Source organism: Solanum lycopersicum, chromosome 6, assembly GCF_036512215.1.
Source record: "Solanum lycopersicum chromosome 6, SLM_r2.1".
Taxonomy (NCBI): Eukaryota; Viridiplantae; Streptophyta; class Magnoliopsida; order Solanales; family Solanaceae; genus Solanum; species Solanum lycopersicum.
In genome coordinates this window covers 48668044-48694228 of record NC_090805.1, presented here as the reverse complement: position 1 = coordinate 48694228, position 26185 = coordinate 48668044, and the positions used below count along the sequence as shown (strand labels likewise).

The following is a 26185-nucleotide window of genomic DNA, read 5'->3' as shown; positions in this document are numbered from 1 at the left end:
CTTTTCCCTTTCTTTTTGAAATTTAATTTGGCACCTTTCACCAAAAACATTGTGTTATCAGATCCAACCACCACATGCCAATACTTTTATTAGGCATCCATCTGAATCATTTCAAGGTTCTTTGCAATCACTGATGCATGTTGAGAGAATTGGTGAATTTATTATTCTCAATTTGGGTTAAAAGTTTTTTCTATAAGATAATCTATTGATGTTAGTGTGTAATGCCTCCCTTCATTTGTCTCCTTTCGACTCAAAAACATTTAGTGCTACAAGCTTGCCGTTTTAAGTTCATCCTTTGGATCTCGCTTGGTATTCAACTCCACTTTTTTAATATTTATTTTATTGGCGGAAGATAAGAATGTTATTTTAATAAAAAATCTTGATCATTTTCAAGAAATGAACAAAAAATAACATTATATGGGTATAGTTTACCTAATTACATTATATGGGTATGGTTTAGTTATTTTAGGTATCTTTAATTTTGTATATAAAGGTTTTTTTTTTATTTATACAATTCTATTTTAAAAAGTGGTTTGTAACTGAAGCATTAAATATGCTAACAATAAATTAAGATAATGCCACAATTTTAGGAAAACGTCCCTTTTTTTAAGCTAAACGTTCAAATTCAAAAAAAAAAAAAATCACACAGCAAGTGAAACAAAAATATAATTTTATATATACTTACATATATATAAAAAAAAATTAAAAAAGAAGTCATGCACAAATTAATTTCTATATATATATATGAACTTACCTTTTTTGTATATTGATATGTGTACATGAATATATTAGTTAAACATGACATTATATACAAGTTTCTAAATGACTTTTTATATATGCTTCAATAATATATAAAGTTAATATATACTAACTTCAATAATTTCTATATAACTACTACAATATATAAATTATAATCACATATGATATTTTCCCATCTATATAACTAAATCCAATTACTTGTGTATATATGTATATAAAAAAAATAACGAGCCTTTAATATACAATCCCCTACTACCAGCTATTAAAACAGACATGTACATATCAATTTTTGTATATGTATATAAACTTAATATTTACTAACTTCAATAATTTGTATATAACTAATAGAATATACAAATTCTAATCGTATATGAAAATTTTCCATCTGTATATTTAAGTCCAATTACTTTTTTGTATATATATACAAAAAACAAAAATAACATAAACATGCAATATACTATATACAATTACTAAACATGGAATATACTATATACAATACTTAAGCAATATTTTTTGTATATTGACAACTAATTAACCAAAAAATTGTATCTAACTTTGTGTTTTAATACACTACCTCATGATTATGAAGTTCTTCAGATCCGACAACTTCAGAATCATTTTCCTCTGATTCAATGTTTACATCTTTCCTCTTTCTTCTTCCTTGCACAATTTTAATGCCTCTAGCTTTGACATTTTTAATAATTTGTTGAACTGTCATAGGGTCGTTTTTTTTCTTTGATCTCAGCTCTTCCATGGTTTGTTCTTGTATAACTTGTTTTGATTTTCCCAAAGACCCTACATCAACCCCAAAATCTTGAGTTAACCCCATTGAAAAGGATGGTAAAATGTCAACAACATTGACATGCAAAGGACTACCTCTGGTAATCCTCAAAGATGGAGATGATTCATTCATTATTTGACCAATTTTAGATCTATCAAGAACAAAAAATCGATTATTTCATCAAAATATATGAAAAAAATAATAAACAGAATACATATACAAATTTTGAATAAGTAAAAAAAAGAAGAAAAGGTAAACACTAAAATTAAGGAGTACTTACGAAATTGACTTCAACTTCGGGAGGGAGTAATCTAATTTTGGACAACAATTTGAAATTCAAACCGGATAGCTGGAGTATTAAATGTAGGAGAAAAAGTTGGAATGAGAAAAGGAGAGAGAAAATTATTTTGTGTATAATTATATACAAAATTAGAAAATAAGGTTTTTATAATATTGGTTACATAATAGGTTGTGGACCCCATTAATTATAGCAAAAAAAATTAAACTATAATTGTATAAGGTAAATAAATTAAACTATACCCCTATGATATAATTAGTTATGAATGTTTGCCATTTCATATAATTTTCCCAAAATTTAATCGTTAAAACTACCATAATCACAAAAACAAAGCTATATATACAAAGCAAATTACAGCCCTTCGGATCTATGGATCCACATTATATTTTCGGGTCAAGAAAGGAACCCAAAATTTCCATGCAAATCCAAAAAGATGTGGCCCAGACGTTACATTGGCATGACGAACAGTGAGCAATTAATTCTAATAATAAATATAATACACAGAAAATAAGAAAGAAAAATCAATGCAAAAAAGGAAAAATTAAAATTTAGAAATTCAAATCGCCAGAAATGAAAATAATGCTTTTGTGTTTCGTCAAATTAAACTAAACTAAACTAAAAGTCGTCTTCCTCCACTGCCCTGACGGCTTTTCTAAATTTCTCAGTCTACCTCCTGCCCTCACCCCACCCCCCTTCTGTACAACATATGCATACATAGATATTGTATGTATAGGTGAAAAAGGAATTTGTACTTGAATTTAGGTGAATTGTGAGGGTCGATCTTATAGGAGAAGATCTCGGTGCTAATATTTGAGGGATCTACAAAAAGCCTCTCGGGTTGGATCTGAACGGAAATGGCGTTATCCGGCATGAGAGGTTTGTCAGTTTTCATCAGCGATATTCGTAATTGTCAGAACAAAGAACAGGAACGTCTTCGTGTAGATAAAGAGCTTGGCAATGTTCGTACACGCTTCAAAAACGAAAAGGTAACAACTTTTACACCTTCTCCCTTTAGCTTATATATCCTAAACTAGTTTGGGTTGGATATCTTTGCTGTTTTATAGATGTGTGTGATGTGTTTGCCTTTTAATTGGTTTTCCTTTGATTTTAGCTTCAGTTGAAGTGTTATTGGGTTTTTGGTATTATGAGCTATGCTGTGGGTTATAACTTATATGGTATAAGTGGTAAATGGTGTTGTTTGATTTTAGGTTTAGGTTCAAACTGCTTAGGAAGGGGGTATTGTAGGGTTAAATTGAATGTTCACTAGTGAATGGGTTCATTTGGTAGTTAATTAGAAAGCAGAATGCACGTAATTCATGCTTGTCTTTTACAGTATAAGGGTTTTGAACATGCGAGATGCTTACTCCGGTTTTGAAGTGGCGAGATGCTTAATTATTTGCTTGTTAGGAAAAGAACGCCCCGATTTAGGCTAGATAAGATAGAAGTGTGAAGCGTGAACCTTGTTGTCCAGCTTCATTCATTATCGTAACGGCACTTGTCAGAGAAAGACATCTCTTAGATTTTCTAATGGATGATAGTGAATTGTGATGATTTCATTAGCGTGATTAACAACTAAAGTTGCGTGGAATCATTTTGTGGTGATTGTGCAAATGGAACAATTTTGTCGTCTATGCAAAAGCTGACTGTTCCTATCTAAATGTGGATCTATATATCCACGTAATTCACTTTAACTTTTCAAATGGTTCTCGTAGACGTATCTGACACTATTAGCTGGACCAAGGCGACAAAAGGAAAAAAAAATTGAGCGCTTGTTAATATTTAAACTGGAGTGAAATCCGAATTTCTTATATGCATTATCATGTAAAGTCAAGAAGTTTAAAGCAAACTCTAGGTCTAAAACTTTTTCGATCCGAGCAGGTAGATGGTGTTCTCTTATCATGAGACATACTCCCTCCGTTCACTTTTACTTATTCACTTTGAACTTTGAAAGCCTTTTAAGAAATAATGATTGATACGAGTGTTTTACTAGAATACCCATACTAATTGATGTTTATTATTAGCTCTTGGAATATGATTTGGGGAAGAAGTAATTAATGCTAAGGGTAAAACATGGAAAAATTAATTGTCTTTTCTCGATATGGTAAAATTCATAAGTAAAAGTAAAAATCTATGTCAATATTACCTTTGTCAAAAAAAAGAAATGAAAATCTAATTTTGGAGTAGCGGAGAAGTAAAAATGAACGGAGGGAGTAGTTAAAGACTCTGGAGTAGCATCTAAAATAGTTACTCTTTCGGTCTCAATTTATATGATGATGTTTCTGAAACTCCCAAAGATAAATTTATTTGATGATGTTTCTGAAACTCTCAAAGATTAAATTTATGTGATGGTGTTGACAGGGCACACATTTAAGAATGAAAGGAAGATTTTTTAGAATTGTAGTCTAAAATAAGTCATAGGCATTTGTGTGGCTATAAATCATCTCACTAAAGGTAAAATGAGAAGTTTAAAGTTAAGTTGTTACTAAATATAGAAATATGTCGTTCTTATTGGAATTTGGGACTAAAAAAACAGTGGAAAGAGTATCACATAAATTGGGATGGAGGGAGTATTGCTTACCGAGTGTGCAATGATTCTGCAATTATAAGCCTTTACTAGAATATTGTGTAAGGTAAAAGGGATATGAGCAGGATTTTACAACCAGGACAGTGTCGAGTTCTTTGTACTATGTTGTTGATACTACATAATAATCTCACTAGGCCCTCATTGTTTGTTAAGGGGCACTGTAGTATGTATTCATCTACTGAGAATATTGTAGTAGCCAAAAAATCTATCTTTGCTTCTTCATTTCTTGCATATGTAAGGTATTGAACATAGATCTCATGTCTCAAATATGGGACATTGAACACGCTTAAACAGGAAGAAAGATGAAGAATTAGATTTTTTTTAATTGGAATAAAATCATAAAAGGTCAAATGTAGTATTAGATTTTTAATGAAGATTTCTCAAAGTCTTTATTTATTAAGGTGCTATTCAAAGGAGGGGCAAGAGTTAACTGGTTAGCAATTTCGTAAGCATTGATTGTCTTCCAAGGCATTTTCTCTAGACGATAAAACATCTCGTCAATTTTTGTAGTGTAATATTTTATTTATTTATTTACTTAATTAATTATTTTTATGACGGTAGTATCCTGGTTTGCTGGTTCCTGCTGCCTCCACCAGCACGTGTAGTCGTGTATTGGGTAACTCTGCCTATCAAGGCTTGGACAGATGGTAAGAAATTGGATTTAAGTTGAAACCTCATGGTTCTCCACCCACTTCATTGATCACTAGGCCACACATTTGGATCCTTGTAGTGTAATAATTTCTAGGTTTCGTTTCCCTGAGTTGGTTAATGTCATAACTGAAGCTTAGTATCATAATTCATGTTCACAGAGGTTTAACACTCTAGAAATACTTAGAATGGTTTATTTAATGTATCCTTTCTTTGACCTGCTCTTTAGGCCATCATTCTGAAAAAAAGAACTGATTTTAGTAGAAAACATTGGGATTTTTCTCTTCTAGGCCACTTAAAATTCATTATGCTTGGCATATTAATGTTGGAAGTTTGTACGTCATAGGAAATTATAGTCAGTACTTGTGGAATTTTTTGTCCTCGACATGAAAATAAGAAAAGTATTACAACCCTTTACAAACTTCTCTTTTTCAAGAAATAAGACAAGTATTTCAACCCTTTACAAACTTTTACTTTTCATTATGCTTGGTATATTAATGCCAGAAGTTTGTACGTCATAGAAGTTGTAGTCAGTACTTGTGCAATTCTTTGTCCTTGACATGAAAATATTTTTTTCAAGAAATAAGAATGCTGGTATATCTCTTCTTTTTTTCTCTTAAGAGAGAGGAAGGTGTATTATAAAAGCAACACTATGGTGGTGCTGAATATTACAGCGAGGAAAAACTATAAGAAGAATGCATTTGTAATCATGTAGGATTCTAAGAGGCTAAGCATTGAATAAGAATGCCAGTATATCCTTTATCCGTAGGGATACTGTCTACTGGTAAGAGCATGGTTCAAATTCTGTCGAAGAAAAAAAGCCTGTATTGTTAAGCAGAAAGAGTAGAGAAGGCGGGCCATGTTCACTGAGTTTTGAACCATACGCATTTGTCCTTAGGGATTTCTTGGTTCTAAAAAAAGTTAGTCAGCAAAAACCAAAAGAAAATAACCCTTGTACAATCTTATAGGATGCTAAGAGGTGAAGTATTGAATAAGATTAGTAGCATACCCTCGTTGAAAATTCTTGTATATCCTTTTAATCAGTCCAAAAAATTCTGATAGGATGAAAGGTGCTTATGAACTAGAATTAACATCTCTTTATTCACTAGATATACTCATATAGAAAGCTTAAAAACTGTTTTGGTTTATCAGAAAATAATCTTTTTTTATAGGAAATGAAGCATTTTTTTGATGAAAGTGTCTTCCATTTTTTTCTCTTGATAAGGTGAGATTTCTATTCAGGTGGTACAGCAAAAATAACATCCCTTTTGCAATGATAATCACGTTATTCCACCGCTATAGAGAACTAATAATGTTCAAAAACTTCATATGGACAGAATCTAAGAAAATGCACGCCATATCTATATATTTGAGTAATCTATAGATATATATTTAGTTGGTGCTCAAATTAAAGACCAAAGAGATTTCTAAACTGGAGACAGACGAAACAATATGATCCTAGACACGTTGGTGTGCAGGTATTGGTCTTCATATTTTGGTATTACGTTGTATCTGAATTGCATGGAAATGGAAAGGCAGTTACACTTCCATTTTCTTCACTGTCCCTGAAATTAGTGAATTAGATCATTCACAACCATTTTTTTGATAATCATGGTTTCCGAGCCAACTTGCACGCACCTCGACTAATTCCACAGGATACCTGTCACCTACCACTAACACAAATACCACTGTTCATCATTCACAACCATTGTACACCACAACACTCTTCTAAGATAGGAAACAACTTAAAGTATAGTACCAACACAAATATATGGATTTAACAAGAGCTTTATTTGGTCATAATAGAGATGAGGATTTATCAGAAACAAACTCTCCACCTTTGAGGTAGAGGAAAAGTCTGTATACACTCTACCCTCACTAGACCCCTCGTTGTGGGGACCACACTGGGAACGTTGTTATTGTTGTTGTACATCACCTTACCTTGCTAAGGATATTAAGATGTATAAAAGCATAACCTTGAATTTCTATGAATTACCAAAACAAATCAAGTTCAGACCTTAAAGCTAGCATCTTTTCTTTCTGAATATTCAGACAACAGATCACGATGTTTTTCCATATAGCTTCTTTCTTTCTCATTTAAATACCTGGGAGCAGATGCTCCATCTGTTGTTCTTTACTCTGTTTGCTTATTTAATTTGTGTGTTTCTTAATTTGTTTAGGTAATGTGGCTTGGGCTGTTTATTTGTTCCATTCTAGTTGTACTTTACTCTGATTTCTCATTTAATTTCCGTGTTTCTTAATTTGTTATTTAGCGTGATCAGAGCTGTTTTGTGTGCAAAAATTTAATTGGTTTCAATCCTATTGATGGAGTTCTGTACTTTTTTTTCCAACAGGGGTTGACACCTTACGAGAAGAAGAAATATGTCTGGAAAATGCTTTACATTTATATGCTTGGTTATGATGTGGATTTTGGTCACATGGAAGCTGTATCTCTGATATCTGCTCCAAAGTATCCCGAGAAGCAGGTATCTCCTCATTCTTCTTTCATTCAATCACATGGATAACTAATCGCCTTTGAATGTTGTGGTAATATGAGGTAATCCTATTTCTTTGTCCAAGATATGTATTTTCAGCTGTACTTTCTCTAAAAACTATTGAAATCATGATTTTGTTTTGATTGAAATAGTTGGTTATAAGGCTGAGGAGGTGCATGTTCTAGTCTTCCCTATGCTGCAGCTTCTGTTTTGTGTAATATTTGAAGCAACGACCTAAAGGTTCAACTGATTTTTTCTTTTTGATGGTTTGCAGGTTGGGTACATAGTCACATCATGTTTGCTCAATGAGAACCATGATTTTTTGAGATTAGCAATTAATACAGTACGCAATGACATTATAGGTCGCAACGAAACTTTCCAGTGTCTAGCATTGACTTTGGTAAGACTTGCAAATGTTTTGTGGTTCTTTAGTTGCATATATGCAGTTATTTACTTTTCCTAGAAGGATTTCTTTTTATTGTTAAGTGAATTGAAGCTTTGAGGTTTTTTTAAATCATATATTACGAAATATAAATTTTCATGAATATGCGCGCAGGTTGGAAATATTGGGGGAAGGGAATTTGCTGAATCTCTGGCACCTGATGTTCAGAAGTTACTTGTAAGTGATACTTGCAGCATTGAGCTGATATTTCAGAGTTTGAAAGTAATGTTGACTCTCTTCTTTGTCCTTCCTTTTTTGCTGCAAGATATCAAGCAGTTGTAGGCCACTTGTGAGAAAGAAGGCTGCCCTGTGTCTTTTGCGCCTTTTTAGAAAAAATCCTGATGTTGTGAATGTTGATGGCTGGTAGGTGTAATTTTGTATTTGAATGGTTTATGGGATGACTTAACTTATCATTCAACAGTTGGAGTTTTTGTGATATTCCAGGTCAGATAGGATGGCACAACTACTAGATGAACGGGATTTTGGTGTCTTGACATCTTGCATGAGCCTTCTAGTTGCATTAGTGGCTAGTAACCATGAAGCATATTGGAGTTGTCTTCCAAAATGTGTTAAAGTGTTGGAAAGGCTTGCCAGGAACCAAGATATTCCACAAGAATACACTTACTATGGGATACCGTCTCCCTGGCTTCAGGTTAGGTTACTCATTACTGTTGAATATACCAAAGACAGTATTTACTATGGATTAAAACTGCATATTGATCCCATGAACCTTGAAATACACTTATGCTTCCCAATTGGATGATTGTTAAATTGAAAATTGCGCAAATGGAAGGGCTGGTACTGTAAATTACAAATTTGATGCACTGATGCCAGTAATTTAAGAACAGGATCGTAATCTCTGCTCACATATCATCTTAAATTTTGATCTCAGGTGAAGACTATGAGGTCTCTTCAATATTTCCCGACTATTGAAGATCCAAGCACTAGAAGATCATTGTTTGAGGTAAATCATCTCTAAAAGTTCTTTTACTGCAAAGTATCATATTTTTTTCCATGCCAGGAAAAAAATAATCTGGATTGATGTCCTATAACTCATTCAATTTTCATTTTAATCAATTAGGTTTTACAACGGATATTGATGGGAACTGATGTGGTGAAAAATGTGAACAAAAATAATGCGTCACATGCAGTCCTATTTGAAGCCCTTGCTCTTGTAAGTTTCTTATTATCAGGTCCTTATCCTTGCACATTCTTGAGGTACAGTTCCGAGCTTTATGTGAATGCTATTGGCTATGGCAAATGACATTTTAGTAAATTAGTTCTTTATGGAGAACAGTCTCTTCATATATAATGCATGGTTATCTCTAAGTCAAAACTCAAAACTGATCTTGTGCTTTTCTTCTTTCCACTTTGAGAGCTGTTCCTTTTACCAAATTGCTGCTTGTTCATCAAGAAAATATTGCACTCTTAATCCTTTTTGCACATTACGTGCTAAGACATGCTATATGGCACTATTCAGATTTTCAAAACTTGACTGCTGGTTAAATTTTCTTGTTTCCTCCGCTTTCTTGGAACATTTGAGGGTTGAATTCTAAGCACTTTACTGCAGGTCATGCATCTTGATGCCGAAAAGGAAATGATGTCTCAGTGTGTTGCATTGCTCGGGAAATTCATTGCTGTCCGCGAACCTAATATTCGTTATCTTGGCTTGGTAAGTGGTAGCAGCATGTTTATTCTTGTTATTTCTTCTATCATTTTTATTTTGCCTGTTTAAGAGGTTTTGTAGTTCTTCTGTTGCACTTTTTTACACGCTGGTCCTATTTATGCCAAATTTCTCAAAACGAACTTGCAAATAAATTCAGTTAACAGCATTCCAGCCTAGACGACTGTCTGATTTTCCTATGTTATTATTGCTTAAATGCAGGAGAATATGACTCGGATGTTGATGGTTACAGATGTACAGGACATTATAAAACGACATCAAGCTCAAATTATTACCTCACTGAAGGACCCTGATATCAGGTGGAGTATGAGTATTAAGTTGGAAGTTTTCTATTTTTAAGATTTTTATATTATGACATCTGCGTTTAAGCAAAAGTAAAACACTTTTGGAAATTGGTAACTTAAAGAAATCGCGTTAGCTATTGCTGCTTATCATTTGTCTGATAATACATCTGGAGTCTTATTTGATTATCTGCAGTGTTCTTATTTCAAATTGCGTTTCCCTTTTTTGAAAAAATCAGGGAAAGAGATTCCTTGTAAAGCCTGTCCCCTGTTACTCTAAGACTCAGTTTAGCACATTGTTCTAACACAAAGTTTTAGTTGCTTCCTTTACTGATGTTAACTACTCTCTACAGCATTAGGAGACGTGCCCTTGATTTACTTTATGGCATGTGTGATGTTTCTAATGCAAAGGACATAGTAGAAGAATTATTACAGGTATATAACCACCTAACTGTGAGTTATATTCAATTTTTCTTTTCAATGTATTTGGATATCTCCTCTATGGAATGAAAATGTTGAAGAAGGTTAAGAGAAAATATGCAACTAACTTTATGTGTTTCCAGTATCTCAGTACAGCGGAGTTCGTGATGCGTGAAGAACTGTCACTTAAAATAGCAATTCTTGCAGAGAAGTTTGCTCCTGATCTGTCATGGTATGAAATTGATATGGAACAGAAAATGCCGTTGTTTTTATGTACTATGTGAAGTCACGCTTGAGAGATTGTTTCATACAAATATCTCGTGTTTTTATTGAGTACTCAGATCTAGATGTTTCTACGAACTGTGTTTCCTTGTTGGTATATGATGTGATAACATCTAAGAGTGTATGCCTGTTTCACATGCAGGTATGTCGATGTCATCCTTCAATTAATTGACAAGGCCGGCGATTTTGTCAGTGATGACATCTGGTTCCGTGTTGTGCAGTTTGTTACTAATAATGAAGATCTTCAGGTAACTATAGATGTCCTTCCATTGGTGCAGTGTGGTCTTAGCTTCTATATAGGTGGAAGTCAGTATGCTCCGTGTCTTATTTTCAAACTTCTTTCCTCAGCCTTATGCAGCTTTGAAATCCAGAGAATATCTTGATAAGCCTGCCATTCATGAAACAATGGTCAAGGTGCGTTCTTGTGCAATAACACTTTACCCTGTTAATGTTAATGAATAATTATAAATTATCCAGAAGCTGAGGATATTGCTTAGTCCTTTACTATTTTTGGTGTAAAATGAATATATGGAAGTCAGAATCTTTTGTTGATTTTCTCTGTAAGTTGTTGATAGATTATATTCTTCTTTTGTAATTACGGACAGCTAAACAGTATATGCTGCAGTTAATATTATACAACAAATGTTAATTTCTCAAAATGATAAATTATAAACCCTGTGGATGTGTTGTTGCATAATTATGATATTTTTGCTGCGTAATTGTGATGCAATACATTGCTAGCTGCAAATAGGAATGGCTAACCCCGTAATTGATACGCTGAACACTTGCATGAGCTGTAAGAGCACATGATACTAAGACTGCAGTGCAGTGTCTATTATGACAGGAATTCAAATTGTTGAAATCTAACTACTGGAGTAAACTGTTTGAAGGGGTTAATCTAATTTAGGGGTTTGTGTTTGCATAACTCATGAGCGCTCAGAACATCTAAATATTGGCAGTTGACGTATAAAATACTCTCAAGACATTGTGATAAAGGTTGCTCCGATCACCTGAAGGCACATGCTTAGTTGTCAAAACCAAGTCTTAGATATTTGATTCCCAGGTGGAAGAGAAGCTGAACGTGTCCCTTCCGACAAAATTTAGAGAGAGATTGACTTGAGATGTCCATAAGATGTCAATACACCACTGAGAAAAACTTTCTTCTCTATGATCTTCACCTTGGTGTAGTGTATACCCTATACCTGGAATAGTTTTCTCTTGAGGATTCAAAAGTTAAGCCATGTCCTTAACAATTTTAGCTACAGTTTTGCATGTCTCTGTTTTAAATGCACCCAATTCTTTAATAGGGAAAAGTGCAAATAGTGACCAGATCAAGGGGCTTGAAGAGAAAAGCGATACGTGAAACACAATTCTTTTTTGTTACAACATTTAAAAGAACCAATCATATATAAATTTACTACTATAATGATATAATTATCAAGTTGCAATTAAAAAAATTAATTTATATTCAATGTACAATAGTGCCAGTATTAATCCAACTCATTAAAGTTGAGAGTTCATAGAACCGTAGTACGGCTCACTTTGCGTGCCATTGTTTGAAGTGCACGTTTCTATGAAGCGCATGACTTAATCCATGAAGCTATAACCTCACTTTGCACACTTGCCTTAAACAAAAAGGCGATGGTTTTTAATAACACTGCATGGGCCTCCTGTTGTTCAAGATTGCAGCTCAAGCATATAACACCTAAAAATAAGGTTTACATGGCCTTCTCTAACTAACATTGATTGCCTAGTAGTTCATTGTTGGCTACAATATCTAACCCTGTCAATTGTCAGTAGTTTTAACAAACAAAAAAATGTGTCATAGAGGTTTGCCTAGTGTTCAGTTTCTTTTCAAGTTTTACAGACTAATTGCAATGGTGCAAACATGAACTCCCAAGGAACAAAATTTCTTTTCCACATGTTTCTAGTCTAAATCTTGATGGATGCGTGTTCTACCTCATGTCAATGATGGAAACAAAACATTATTGCGAAGCTAATGGAATATTTAATTTCGGTGTTGTATGATGGAACAGGTAAGTTCATATATCCTTGGAGAATACAGCCATCTTCTTGCCAGAAGGCCAGGATGTAGTCCGAAGGAGATCTTCAGCCTCATTCATGAGAAGCTTCCTACTGTTTCGTAAGGGCATTTTAACATTTGATCTCAGTTTGCCATCATTTTTCTGTTATCTTACACCAGTGATGTTGTTCAGGACTTCAACAATTCCTATTCTTCTTTCGACATATGCAAAAATTTTGATGCACACACAACCACCAGATCCAGAGCTACAGAATCAGATATTGGCAATATTCAGAAAGTAAGATTTTTGAGTGATGTAATTTGTGAATCCTGTATGTTATTCAGTGTGCCAATATATCCAAATATATTCAGCTAATGGATAAAATTGCACAAATATCCTAGATATGAGAGTTGCATCGATGCTGAAATACAGCAACGAGCTGTGGAATACTTGGAGTTGAGTAAGAAAGGGGCAGCTTTAATGGATGTCTTAGCTGAAATGCCCAAGTTCCCTGAGCGACAGGTATGAAACCAATTTTACTTTTGATTAATTATTATCTACACTGTGTTTGCATAATTGACCTTTTTGGTTTGAGGGATGGCCTTCGGCTACATTATTCCCTCGCAAGAGTACAATATATCGTTTTTATTCTTTTCCTTTTTTAGTTATCATTGATTTTAGCCACAAATTCTCTTTGGATGTAGTCCTCATTAATTAAAAAGGCTGAAGATACTGAGGCCGATACTGCTGAACAAAGTGCAATCAGGCTGCGTACACAGCAGCAGACCTCTAATGCTCTTGCAGTGACAGATCAACCCTCTGCTAACGGTACTCCGCCAGTCAGTCACCTTGGTTTAGTGAAGGTTCCAAGCATGACCAACGCGGTAAGATGTTTCTTGCACCATTTTGCTGAAGTGTGGATTTAATTGTTTAATGGTGAGTATAAGACCGTAATTAACATTTACTACATGGTTAGGATCGCAACTTAGCGGATCAAAGGGCGTCTGAACCAGATGGAACTTTGACTGTTGTGGATCCTCAACCTCCTTCAGTACCTTCACCTGATGTCCTGGGAGATCTTTTAGGTCCATTGGCTATTGAAGGTCCTCAACCTGCTGCCACCCAACCTGCCCATAACTTGAGTTCTGGTGTCGGCATTGCTCCAAATGCAGAGGATGCGCTAGCACTTGCACCTATTGAAGAACAGACTGCAACAGTTCAGGTACTGCTTCCCATCCGACTTCGGTAATTTTGCTTTACCTTCTGGCTTTCATGTGATGACTTCTAATTTTGTGAAAGAAAGATGCTGCCCTCTCCTTCTGTCTCCAGTTCCCATGGTAATTCAACTAAATTCAAAATAAGATTCAAATAGTATTTGGCTAGTAATAGGGGCATTCTTTCCGTGACCACAAATATATGGCCAGTGGTAGTTCTTTTAACTGGTTTTAGTTTAAGACTTACATGATCAATATTCGACATTCAGAGAGCTTGTTTGCCACATTTATTATTTTGCTTCAGTTTCCCTTGTTACCTCTAAATTCATGCTTCTGACCATCTTGTTTTTCGATTCGTGGTTGTAGCCAATAGGAAATATTGCAGAAAGGTTTCAAGCCTTGGTCCTCAAAGACAGTGGTATACTGTATGAGGATCCTTATATTCAGGTACTTGTTGTGTTAATTTTTTTGGTACTATCACTGACGGACTTTACAGCTCTTAGGTTAGTTTGTTTATGCAATTCCAGATTGGCACAAAAGCAGAGTGGCGAGCACATCATGGACGGTTGGTCCTCTTCTTGGGAAACAAGAATACGGCTCCTCTTGTTTCGGTTCAGGCTCTGATATTGCCCCCATCTCATCTGAGAATAGAACTGTCATTAGTACCCGAGACAATTCCTCCTCGTGCACAGGTTAGATTATTATTGTGCTTCTACAAGGATTGGACTTCCTGCACTTTGTTCTTGTAAGTAATTTTTCACCTTTTGATTACCTAGTGAAATGAACTCCTGCAGGTTCAATGTCCTCTTGAAGTAGTCAACCTCCGTCCAAGTAGGGATGTGGCGGTTCTTGACTTCTCATATAATTTTGGGGCGCAGTTGGTATGAGACATTTATTTCTGATCATCAATCCACAGTTCTTATAGTTATATGTGTATTGACGTAGTTTAGCATTTACAGGTCAATGTTAAACTTCGACTCCCTGCCATCTTGAATAAGTTTCTTCAGCCTATTACAGTATCTGCCGAAGAGTTTTTCCCGCAGTGGAGATCACTATCTGGGCCGCCACTGAAGCTGCAAGAAGTGGTATGTCTTTTTTTGGTTACTGCCTGCCTTGTAGAATATACATATCATTCTGTAATGTGTATGTACCAGAATAAGAACGTTACTAGTAAAATTCTGAACTTCTCTCTTTCTCTGTGTATGTAGTTTATATTGTAATCCCAATCACTATCCCTAACTTATTTGGCTAATATGACCAGGTTAGAGGTGTAAGACCAATGTCACTTCTGGAAATGACAAACCTGTTCAACAGTTTACGCTTGATGGTTTGTCCAGGGCTTGTAAGTTTTTGATCTTTTATCATTCCTCTAGTTTGGCTGTCCATGTGAATTTATTTGTTAAATTGCCCCTCTGATTTTCTTATTCAGGATCCAAATGCAAATAATTTGGTTGCTAGCACAACTTTCTACTCCGACAGTACACGAGCCATGTTGTGTTTGGTAAGCTAAGATTTGTGGTTTCTGGGCATTAATGTTCTGTAAAATGTCCTTAATTTGAAAGTGATTCAATTAGATATTGTATGACTTGTATTTGTATGATATGGTAACTGTGACTGGTTAGAGCTGTTCACAAACTTTTACATTAGCCTGTAGTCAAAAGTTGTCATTTCCTTCTGTTGGAGGTGGTAATTGTTGTACCTTACATAGGATGTCAGTGGCATAATGTATCATATGGTTACTATTATCTAACTTCTATGGTTGTATACAGGTGAGAATAGAAACAGATCCAGCTGATAGAACTCAACTGCGTATGACAGTTGCTTCTGGAGATCCTACTCTGACATTCGAGTACGACCAAAATGTGCATTTGTAATGAGACTTTTTGGTGTTCATTGCCAACTTCTTATTAACTTTCGAACTTTCTTCTTACTATGTAGGTTGAAGGAGTTCATTAAAGAACAATTGATTATAATCCCTACAGCTGCCACGGCTGCTGCACAACCAGTTCCTCAGCCAACCTCTTCATCTCCACCAGTATCAGACCCTGGGGCACTGCTAGCTGGTTTGCTTTAAGTGGTTTTCAATTTGTGATGGACTTTGTCCACAAACGACGGCTGTAAAATTTGTTTATATTGCACACCACAAGTCCCAAAGGCAAGATGGACATTGAGAAATAGGATGCCAGGGCTGGCGGAAGAGAGGGTGAGACTTCTGATCGGCATAGCATATCATTGGATTTCTGGGACGTTAAATCGGAGTTTTGAGATTCTTTTGCACATATATTTTGTGCTTTCGTGAGGTCTGTAGCCTTTAGATGTGAGGGTCTATTAATTCTTTTCTTTCTTCTCCTTTAAATTTCATATTTCCCTTTAGTCAGGCTTTACATATTGGTTTGCCCCTATGTATTTTAGTTTCCTACTACTATATTTAGGAAAAAGAAATAGCGTGATTGAATTTCTTGCCCATTGTTGTCTTGAAGATGTGTTAAAAGCGTTTCATATGATAAACACTCAATTATCTAAATTGAACTTATCCTGTCGCACTGCTTGTTAATACAGCAGCATAGGATTATTTTTCATATTTGCTTGTCTTGAGCTGTGAAAGCTATTAAGGCTAGTGGATGAAAATGCAGGACAACAACCATTATATGAACTGGTAAATATATCATATCGTCTTCTTTCTATTTAAACGTTTAGGTCTTTCTTTCAATGATAACGAAAAGAATTGGCAACTGTAAGGCCTCTTTTTACAGTAAAAAATATCAGATGAGTACCAATGAGAAAGGTTGCTTATCCATCAAGGCCAACCTCCGAATAATCTTTTCTTGAAGAATCTGTGCATGGTGAAGTCTTTCTGAATCAACCCAATTACTCTTGTATCATGGGGAAAGTATACGTTTTTTTTATGACAAAACCAGTGATACCAAATGATGGAACTTGATTATGCAGATCACGAGTGGCTTTCTCATGTTTCATTCTCCAATTGTGATGAGAAGTAGCAAGGGTAAGCCCCTTCAATCAACCATTGTGTATGCCCAAGATGCACCCCCTTACATAGTGATTAAGCATCAATCATCTCCATTCCCTACAGTTGCCGCACTTCCAATCATCTTGTCCAGAATCCTCGTCATTCCAAGGTGAACAATGACGGTGGATCCATATTTCACATGTTTCACAACAAAGATCAGGGCTTGGTTCTTTACGTGAACACAACTTACATGGAGCTGTAAAAGAAGCAGTAGGTATTGTACTAACTGCAGGCTCGTGCTTGACATAAGACGTATCAGCATTCTTATTGGGTAGAAACCCTGATGATATTTCAACATCCTTGTTTATAGTGGCAGACGAGTCAACTCCATCATCCAATAGGCCAAGATCATCCGATGCAAGTAAATCATTGAAAGAGAAACAAGTCTGAGGCTCAAACTCCATATACTTGCATTCATGACCATATTCCTCAGAACTCTCCCTTGAAGTATTCCTCAGAACATTCACGGGATCGCTTGCAAAAGGGGTATCTGAATCCTTCTCAAGTCTTACATGTCTTCTTACTAGCTGCTTAGCACCCGGTTCAACATGAGTTGGCATTTCATCTTTAGGAAACACTATGTTTCCTCCATGAGGAGTGGATAACTCAGAAGATTTCAAATCAGTCTCATTCTCTATATGACTTCTGACTGACTGTTCTCTTTGACCTTGCACAGATATTGTTTCCACATTCCGTTCACAATCACCCACTTGAAAGTGCTCAGTAAGTTCTTCAACAGCAGAAACAAGAGGCTTACTATCCTCTAAAGCTGGAGTGGCCATATTCTCATCTTTCTGTAGCTCTGAAATGAACCCAGAATCAATTCCTTGTCTATCCATTTTTAAAGCCCTTGCGCACATCCTCCTTTCCACTGCTTGTCTTTTGCTTCTTGGATCTAAGTAAGGACAGATGGGCATTTTAATCCTACGACACTTGCAACATTTGAACCCCACCACTTCAAAAATCTTCGACTCCTCAAGTTCAACAGCTTCAGCGTGGTACCAACCTGTGACTCACGAGATTAATTGTAAACCCAAAGAAAGGTGACCAACAAACTCAAGACAAAAATACAAGATTCCTACGTGGAAAAAACTTACATGTGCATGTTTCACAACGGACATACATTAGATAAGGATCATATGGCTTACAGCAAAGGCGGCAACTAGGTCTTATTGAATCACAATCTGGATTTCCCCTCAGAAGAATGTGTTTAGATCTAAAATCACCAGTATCCTCATTATTCTTTCTCCAAATAATGCCCCAGTGGTGCTTCCATCGTGTCGCCAAATTTGAACTAGCAAGCTTCGCCTTAGAAGAATGCTTTAGAGTCGCAGTAGATGCAGATGGATTGCTAGAACTACCAACTTTTCCTCCTTTTCTGGCTGACATAGGAATTGGAATGTCTTTTCCTTGCGTGAGTAAAGGACTAGTAGGAGATTCATGATTACTTTCAGCTTGTGTTAAAGCTCTATTCTGATAACACTGTTTGCAGGTCAAAAACTCAGTCTCCTCATTACCAATAATTGTTGAACTAAATGTACATTGCTTGTGACAGAGACCTACAAGAAAAATTCTCAGAAGTTAAATAGATCAATTGCTGATGCACAGACTGATGTGCGAAAGTAGCTGATCAATTAGTACCTTGGCATGTATTGCACTTGACTACGTCCCTGGAGAAGAGGGATCACATCAATAAAGGATTGAATAAAAGAGCTGAAAGGAAAGTTGAGATATACATTAAATGGGTACCTAAGTGACACAACCACTTCACATGAAGCACAACAATATTTAGCATTTCCGTCTCTCTTCTGTGCAAGATAAGAGAATATATCTTTACAAGAAGCCACCAAGCACCTTCTCTGCAACTTGGGAAGTGCATCGGCAAACTTGTTGGCTGAGCGGAGATCTTTTTCCAAGTTTTCTTCATAATCTTTTATTATATACAAAGGAATCCGTGACTCAGAAAACCAATATTTTTCCTTTCCCTTCTCCTGACTTTGCTCTACTTCTATTATACTCTTCTTGACACGAGATGGGAGATGCTTCTGATTTACAAAAGCAACACTATATCTAACCTCATTTTCAACGATTCGTTTATGGCATATGGAAGCATTTCTAAAGGAAGAAGCTTCTGATTCGGGACCTTTTCCATCCAGGAGGCTCTGTTCAGGACTAACAAGATCACTCCATCTCACATGCACATCTAGGTACCTGACCTGTTACATTACCAAACATTATCAGAATACATAGCCTGACTCAGACTTTTCTGCAGAACAAAAGGAATTAAATCATCGATTGCAATGTCATAAATCACCTGAAGTGCAAGTTTTGATATTGTCTTACACACATCAACGGCAGCTCGCCAAGCAAGCTGCCTGCTTATTTTGGCAGTCTTGGACCCTTCAGCATCACAAATACCAGATATATTTCTCAGACCACCTGCTCGAGTAAAAGTTGTCAGTGGATTCTCCCCCACACCAAAATTTGTATTCCACTGAATTTATAAAAACAAAAATATTAAATTTTCTATGAAGGGCAAAAATAAGTTCATTGGGTACACAAGGTACCATGACGCGCTGCTTTCTTCAACATTGATCGAGGTAGAGCTGCTTTCTGGAAGAGAAGCTTTGAGAGTATGCCTCCTCTCCACCAAGTGAAGTCCTTCGGTTTATTTTTGCAATCATCAGCAGTTACTTTAACCATTGGCAATGGTTTTCTACCCCGCCTCCCTGATTTATGCTTATGAGATGATTCCACAACACCAGCAGTTGAATGAGTGACGGAAGATTCAGATGCCCCACAATCAACAAGCTTAAACCAGTCCCCAGAAAAAGCAACAGACCGGATATTCTCCTCAAACTGCAGTGCATACACTTTATTATTTAGCATGAAGAATATACTCTCTATAGGTCACGTCATATGTAAAAAATATCTATAATCTACAATTGGATTCAGTAGCACTTTGGAAAATCAACAGTTGGGGACGCATAGAAAAAGTTTAAAACTGGGATAAGGCTTCTTATGTAAATGCAAAGCTACCAGTTTATAAATAACAAGTATTCAATTCTTATCACATAAATTCGTAAAATATCAAATCAAGAGTGCAAGAAATTTTAGATTTTGCAGAGTAGTATATGTCAGATCCATTATTGAAATTCAGTTTGATGAACCGCTAGTGTAATCAATGCACAAGGTTCATGTCATTACACCAGTTGCGGAAGAAAAATAATTCCTCAATAAACAAGCACAAAGTTGAGGGCAAAAGCTTCATGTGCAAATGGTGTTGATGCACCTCTGAACTTCATCCAGCCTCAGAACTTTTTAGAAGTTGTTCAGTGCTGATGCCTGATGGTAACTTTTCCACCATTTAGTTCCCATGTGATTCTCTCATTATTTAATAGCAACAACATTAGTCATAATAAAATAAAACAGTAGTCTAAACAACTAGCTTCCTTGAGCAATAACATTAACTTAGTAGATTTTCTTGTATTATTAAATCAAAATTGTTTACAATGAACGCTCTGCAATGTCTAATTTTATAGTTCAGTAAAGGAATAATGTTTGGATGAGCTGATGAGGTGAAAAAAGAGAGGCAGAGAAGAGGAGGTAAGAGAAGAGGGGGAATAACTGACATTCCCCTTGTCGTTTGGAAGTAGAAAAAGCAAATAAAACTAAGTAGGTATACAGCTCTGCCATTTATAACAAAATAAATTATGTGAAATTATAAGTTCTGATCCCTAAGGGAACTAAACCAACTTTTCCTTATTTGTGGTCACATCAAGTTCTGCCTCCTAAAGAACTAACCAACATTTCCTTCTTCGGTGTTCACATCCTTCCTCGAAACAAACCTATTTTTCATCTAGTCAACCAACAAACTGGAATTGATGAAGGTGCTAACAAAATCAACAAAATAACTTACTTGAAGCAGAAGAGACTTTATCAGAGTGCAACTAGTAGCTTCTTCTGCCTGTTTACGCCATTCTTTTCTAAAAGCTGTACTTAGAAAAGGACCAACTGTCAGACCACATAACCCTTCCTCCATCAATATAATATATGAAGCAATACCACGTAGATTTCCCTCCCCAACACTTGCAGAACGAAGACCAGCAAGTATCTTTACTGCCCCCTTAATGGCATTTGATGCTGCAGCATTTAACAAGCATCCTTTCTTACTAGTCACAGCAGCCTTACAATTAAGACACCAACTACATCTTTCCCTTGGTACTTCCACAACCTTCTTTTCAGTACTCGGCCAAAAAAAGCGTGTTGTTGCTGATGAGAAAGCTTTTGCTTGAAGTAAAGCATTGGCAGAATGTTTCTGCCTATTGTCTGAAGCATGACTCTCACTACCTTGGTTTTCTCCGAGAGAAAGTTCAGCTAGATTTGCAGCAGCAGATGCAGCAAAATCTCCATGCAGATAACTATTTATGTATTGTTGAGGCCTAAAGGATGATCCCATGTAAAAGCAACCACCAGGTGCAATATATTCCACTCCAACTTGTTCAGCACTTCCCTTGATCAATGAACTAAGTGACAATGAAGAGAAACAAGTAAATTTTGTTCCATTTGGTCTGTCTGAACCAATTAAAGACAGTTCACCATCAGGGAAAAAGACATTGCCAGGAATTTTCCAGTATTGCATTATTCCTTTGCATATCTCCTGATATAAAGTACTGTGCTGTGCATTTGCATTAAGTGCTAGCAGGACTCTGGGAATGTCCTTCACGTTGTAGTATCTGAAAATAGAGTCTGCGCCAGCCAAGGTCTTCAACCTACAACCAAAGATCAGAATGTGTTTCAGAAAGAGACAGAGCTAAAGCTGATTGCAGCCTAAATTACAAAGGTTTAAGTGCATTCTATATCTCCAAATAGAAATCAGCCAACAGCCAAATAAGGAAACTGAACAGAGTTTATCCGAAAAGAAGTTATAGAGACATACACAAGCAAATGACTGCAAGTACCCATGAAGATTTGTCCATACGAATCAACACCAAAAAGCTCTGCTTCTTTCAGAGTTGTTCCCCTCGTAATTTTTGGTTCAATTTTGTTGATTGTACATTCAGGACAATACCATTCCCCTTCTGGTATATGTGTCTTGCTAACTCCAATGCACCTTGCATGGTAAGACGATGGACACCCATCACAGCAAAGCAAAGTCCCCTCCATGGCGCAGAGACAGCATTCATCACTGTTACTATTTTGAACTCCGCCAGAGACATAATCTTGGTTACTAACCTTGGGTCCTAAATTATCTGTACTACAACCCTGCTTTCTTTCATGATTTTCTTTGTAGAGCTCGGTTGCTTCTTGTCCCTTACAGGCAGAAGTTTTGGCATACCTGGGATGCACTATTCTTGGTGCACTGACACAAGCAACATCTGTAAGTAAATCTGACTCAATGGCTAACTTTGATTCTTCACGCATGTTGATTTCTGTTCTTATTTCTTCAGATTCTAGAACATCATCACACAAAATCTGCAAAACCATGATCTTCCTTCCAGCAGATAACAAGTAATATTCCCTCTGCAAAGTATGGGGATAAAAACCTTTCCAGCCAGGTTGTTCTATGTATCCCATTACTGTTAAATAATGAACTAGATATACTGGCCAAGTAATTGTATCAAGCAAGCCCCAATCAATGCCCCTAACAAGAAGCAGCATAAGTTAATTCAGACTTTTCATGAAATAATGTAAGAATAATAAGCATAAATATGCAATGTAAAGGGAAGTTCTCCGACTTCTGCTCATCCATAGAAAGACATATGAGCAATGTAAATCAATAAGGATAACATAGGACAGTTGAAATATCATGTCATTACCAGAAGGCAATTGTCTTCTGCTAATAAAGTTGCATAGTTGTAGTGGAATTGTGGAAATTATTCATTCACAATCGAGAGTAGATTGACTTTTAGCCAAGGGGCTATCAGAAAATCATGGCATTCCAATGTCTTTAGGAAGGTATCAGCGGCAGAACAACCCTGTGCAAGTGCAAGCAGACTAAGTAGAAATGTAACTGTATAGTGTCATAAATGCAATAGGTAAATTGAGCTTATCAATTTGATAACCCTGTCTAACTATCTAGCTTTTAGTTTCTTTCTGCAAGCAGATCTCGAGACATTCTTCCCGTTTCATATATTTTTGTGGAAGAATGGTGGCAGCACTCAAGGAAATAAGAATGAAAACAGAATTTCATTAAAAGTATTCAACAATCAAAAATTTCATTCAAACAATCAACCACATTATGAAAAATTCCTTCATGAAATAATTAGATATGCTTACCTTAGGCACTTGGATGCAAGCAGAGAATCATCAGATGACAGCTTGTTGAGTTGGCGCCTCAAAGCGCACATAAGGGCAACATGAACAGAATCGAACAATGTGTTTGGAGCAGAGCAGTTGAGTGCTCCCACAAAATCTTCAAGTCCAAACGGATATAAAAACAATCTGATACTAAACGACCGTAAAAAACTATAAACAGACAAGAGGCATGATACATACTCCTCTGGAATACCAATACTGTTAGATGAAGGAGGCAGTTGAGGTGCAGGAATTAGAGGCACTTCTACCCCTGAACTCAAATCCTGCTCCATATAATATTCAGACAAATCATTCACCAAATCAGAATCACGTCCTTGGTGGTTGACCTCAAGTTTATCTGAACAACCTATGCCCCGATCTTTTGGCTCAAACTTATCAATTACGCCATTAATTGGCTCAGCTGGATTCTCAACACAAGACTTAGTACTTGTTGCCTCCATCTTGGCAACTACTTCGTCTAGCTTCTTCTTTCTTTTCAACCATTGACCATTCAACTCATCATCTTCCAACGAAACCACCCTCACTTCACTGCTATCCATATCTTCAAGATCTCCATTCTCGTAAACAATCTTATACAAACCAGTATCATAAGATATGATCTTCCCCATATATTTCCGACAGCCCTTAAACTTCTTCCTAACATATGTTCCCAAAAATGCCTTAGGCCTCAACACTACTGCCCGTTTCTTCCCATTCGGATCCACCTGATCATTCTGAACATAGTTTTGACGCCTTTTTCTGCCTCGCCTCACTGATCTGTCCACGGAAGCCCTCATTCTACCAATCAAATTCACAATCTGTCCAAATCACACCATACACCAATTTGTTTTGTTTTTAAAACACAACACAAAACAGTTATTCACCACAGTAATGATCACCTTGTTACTTATACCGGTTCGGATTGCACCTATTTCACATATACAATGAATACGTTAGGATTTTGTCCATAGATCGCAATAACTCAAAACAACAACCAAAAAAGTCAGCAGATTATGAAGCATTCAATCTGTATATTTAAGTCGATATTAAGGTTTGAACTCAACTTAAACATATAAGTCTCCAGCTACCGTTATGTACGAAGGATAAAACACTGTATCCATCCACACATACATTCGCACTAAACTGATATATAAATTGAACATTCACACACACATACACATACCTTGTTAGAGAAGAAGCAGCGCCAGTGATGAAGATTTGAAACGGTTCCGGCGATGAGAGGAGTTGTAACGTGGACGGTGAAGAGGCTTCTCTGCCCTAAACGGAAAAATCACACTCTGCTACAAGGAGTTTATAGTGAATAGGGTTCTCCATTTATATATTTAGTGGGCTTAGAAATATATGGTAACTCAGTTTTTCTGAGTTTCAAACTCGTGACTCGGGCGAATTTGGCGGTGTGTGAAGCTATTTGAATCCCGAGAATAAAAGAAAAATTAAAATTCTACAGTATTTTTTTTAACCGTCTTCCTTTCTTCTTCTTGTTTTTATCGACAATCCCATGTTTTAAACTAGTTCCGACTCATCTAAATGATTTCTTTTTTAACCGTTTAAGATTTTTTCTTCCATGATAATAAATTATATTTATATTATTTGACAGATAAACTTAGAGTTTTGGTTCCTACTTTTATTTTTAATTATCTCAAACTCTCATCTATTGTAGGAGAATTTTCACTTATAGTTACCCAAAAATAATTTAACTATTATCCATAGTTATAGTTTGCTAATTATAATTCGTGTTACATGTTTAGAGGGAGGATAAAAGCGAGCGAGATAGGGAGAGGGAGGCGAGAGAAGACAGAGAAAGGAGAGAGATGAATTGTAAATGTATGTTTGTCAAATTGTATAAATATATCTGTCAAATAATTATATATATATATATATATATATGTGTGTGATTGAAATACATATGTATTTGTATATTCGGCGAACGAGACTGAGAGAGAGAGGAGAGAGGCAACAGACAGAGTATAGAGAGACGAATTGTATATGTATATTTGTCAGACGTATATATAATTGATATACGTATGTATTTGTATATGTGGCGAGCGAGATTGGGAGGGGAGGAGAGAATCGAGCGAGACTAGGAGAGAGAGGAGAGGGGTGAGCAAGCGAGAAAGGGCAGAGAGTGGTGTATTTCTATATCTGTCATATCATTGTATATATATTTGTATATGTATAAAAGAGGACATGAGACGTTAATACAGCTAAAATTAAGCTGCGAACTGTAATTAATTCAAACTATAACTATATTAGATAATTAATTAGTATATGTTTATTTTTCCGCATAAATTTTCATTTTAAAAGGTATATTTGCTTTTGAACAAGATTCAATTTGTTAACTTCAATTTGAATCAATCATGTTTCAACATTAACTTTGTAAAACCATCTTCAATTATTTGAATCGTCTTCTTAAACATTTCAAATCCGACTTCATGAAATAGTTAATTTAAAAGAATGTTATTTTAACTTTGAATGTCTTATGAATCATAACAATCCTTCTAAAAAAAAATTGTTAGTTTGTATAACAATTAATTCAATTGAAAAAGGTTTTCAAAACTATAATAAAAAACTTAAATATAAATATTTGTTATGTTATATAGCGTACAATAATTTATTTATATCTATTCATATTTATAAATTATTACAAGAAATATTATACTAATAGTTAATTTTTAAATTATAATTAACTATGATTTGATGTTCACTTTATAAAATTACTCAAATATAATGATTTTACATGATTTAACAACATGTTTAATACTTTAAAAAATCAAATACATGACATTTTGTATAGTGAACTAATATTTATGGGCTTCAACAATGGCATAAGTAGCCACATGTAGTGCAGGATGTAAGTTTGCACAATATATTTAGTACAAGATTATTTCAAAATATATATATATATATATATATATATATATATATAT

General features: G+C 35.5%; 2 protein-coding genes across 4 annotated transcripts; one reads left to right on the top strand and one right to left on the bottom strand.

Moving 5' to 3' along the window:
• The first annotated feature begins 339 nt into the window (after positions 1 to 339).
• Positions 340 to 16436, top strand: LOC101246147 (AP-2 complex subunit alpha-1-like). Of its 2 annotated transcripts, none has more exons than XR_003247280.2 (27): positions 340 to 2824; positions 7425 to 7556; positions 7840 to 7965; positions 8122 to 8184; positions 8273 to 8370; positions 8452 to 8659; positions 8900 to 8971; positions 9089 to 9181; positions 9578 to 9679; positions 9893 to 9990; positions 10326 to 10407; positions 10536 to 10624; positions 10817 to 10922; positions 11023 to 11088; positions 12711 to 12817; positions 12891 to 12995; positions 13100 to 13220; positions 13403 to 13582; positions 13675 to 13920; positions 14279 to 14359; positions 14421 to 14604; positions 14707 to 14793; positions 14872 to 14997; positions 15174 to 15254; positions 15342 to 15413; positions 15682 to 15761; positions 15851 to 16436. XR_003247280.2 is itself a non-coding variant. In XM_004241252.5 (27 exons), exons 1-27 carry the CDS (start codon positions 2693 to 2695, stop codon positions 15984 to 15986), a joined length of 3054 nt encoding a protein of 1017 aa, XP_004241300.1. In that variant the 5' UTR covers positions 340 to 2692; the 3' UTR covers positions 15987 to 16436. The 2 variants fall into 2 exon arrangements, 1 of the variants encoding a protein (XP_004241300.1); XM_004241252.5 differs by having other exon boundaries at positions 14440 to 14604.
• Positions 16437 to 16556: 120 nt separating this feature from the next.
• Positions 16557 to 24730, bottom strand: LOC101262223 (DDT domain-containing protein PTM-like). Of its 2 annotated transcripts, XM_004242059.5 has the most exons (10): positions 24421 to 24730; positions 23220 to 24165; positions 21880 to 22584; positions 20860 to 21712; positions 19508 to 19799; positions 19255 to 19379; positions 18690 to 19156; positions 18582 to 18610; positions 18038 to 18499; positions 16557 to 17946 (listed from the first exon to the last, which is right to left on the bottom strand). In XM_004242059.5, exons 2-10 carry the CDS (start codon positions 24032 to 24034, stop codon positions 16985 to 16987), a joined length of 4710 nt encoding a protein of 1569 aa, XP_004242107.1. In that variant the 5' UTR covers positions 24035 to 24165; positions 24421 to 24730; the 3' UTR covers positions 16557 to 16984. The 2 variants fall into 2 exon arrangements, with proteins under 2 accessions (XP_004242107.1, XP_069155545.1); XM_069299444.1 differs by lacking the exons at positions 23220 to 24165; positions 24421 to 24730 and adding an exon at positions 22760 to 22899.
• Between the last annotated feature and the right edge of the window lie 1455 nt (positions 24731 to 26185).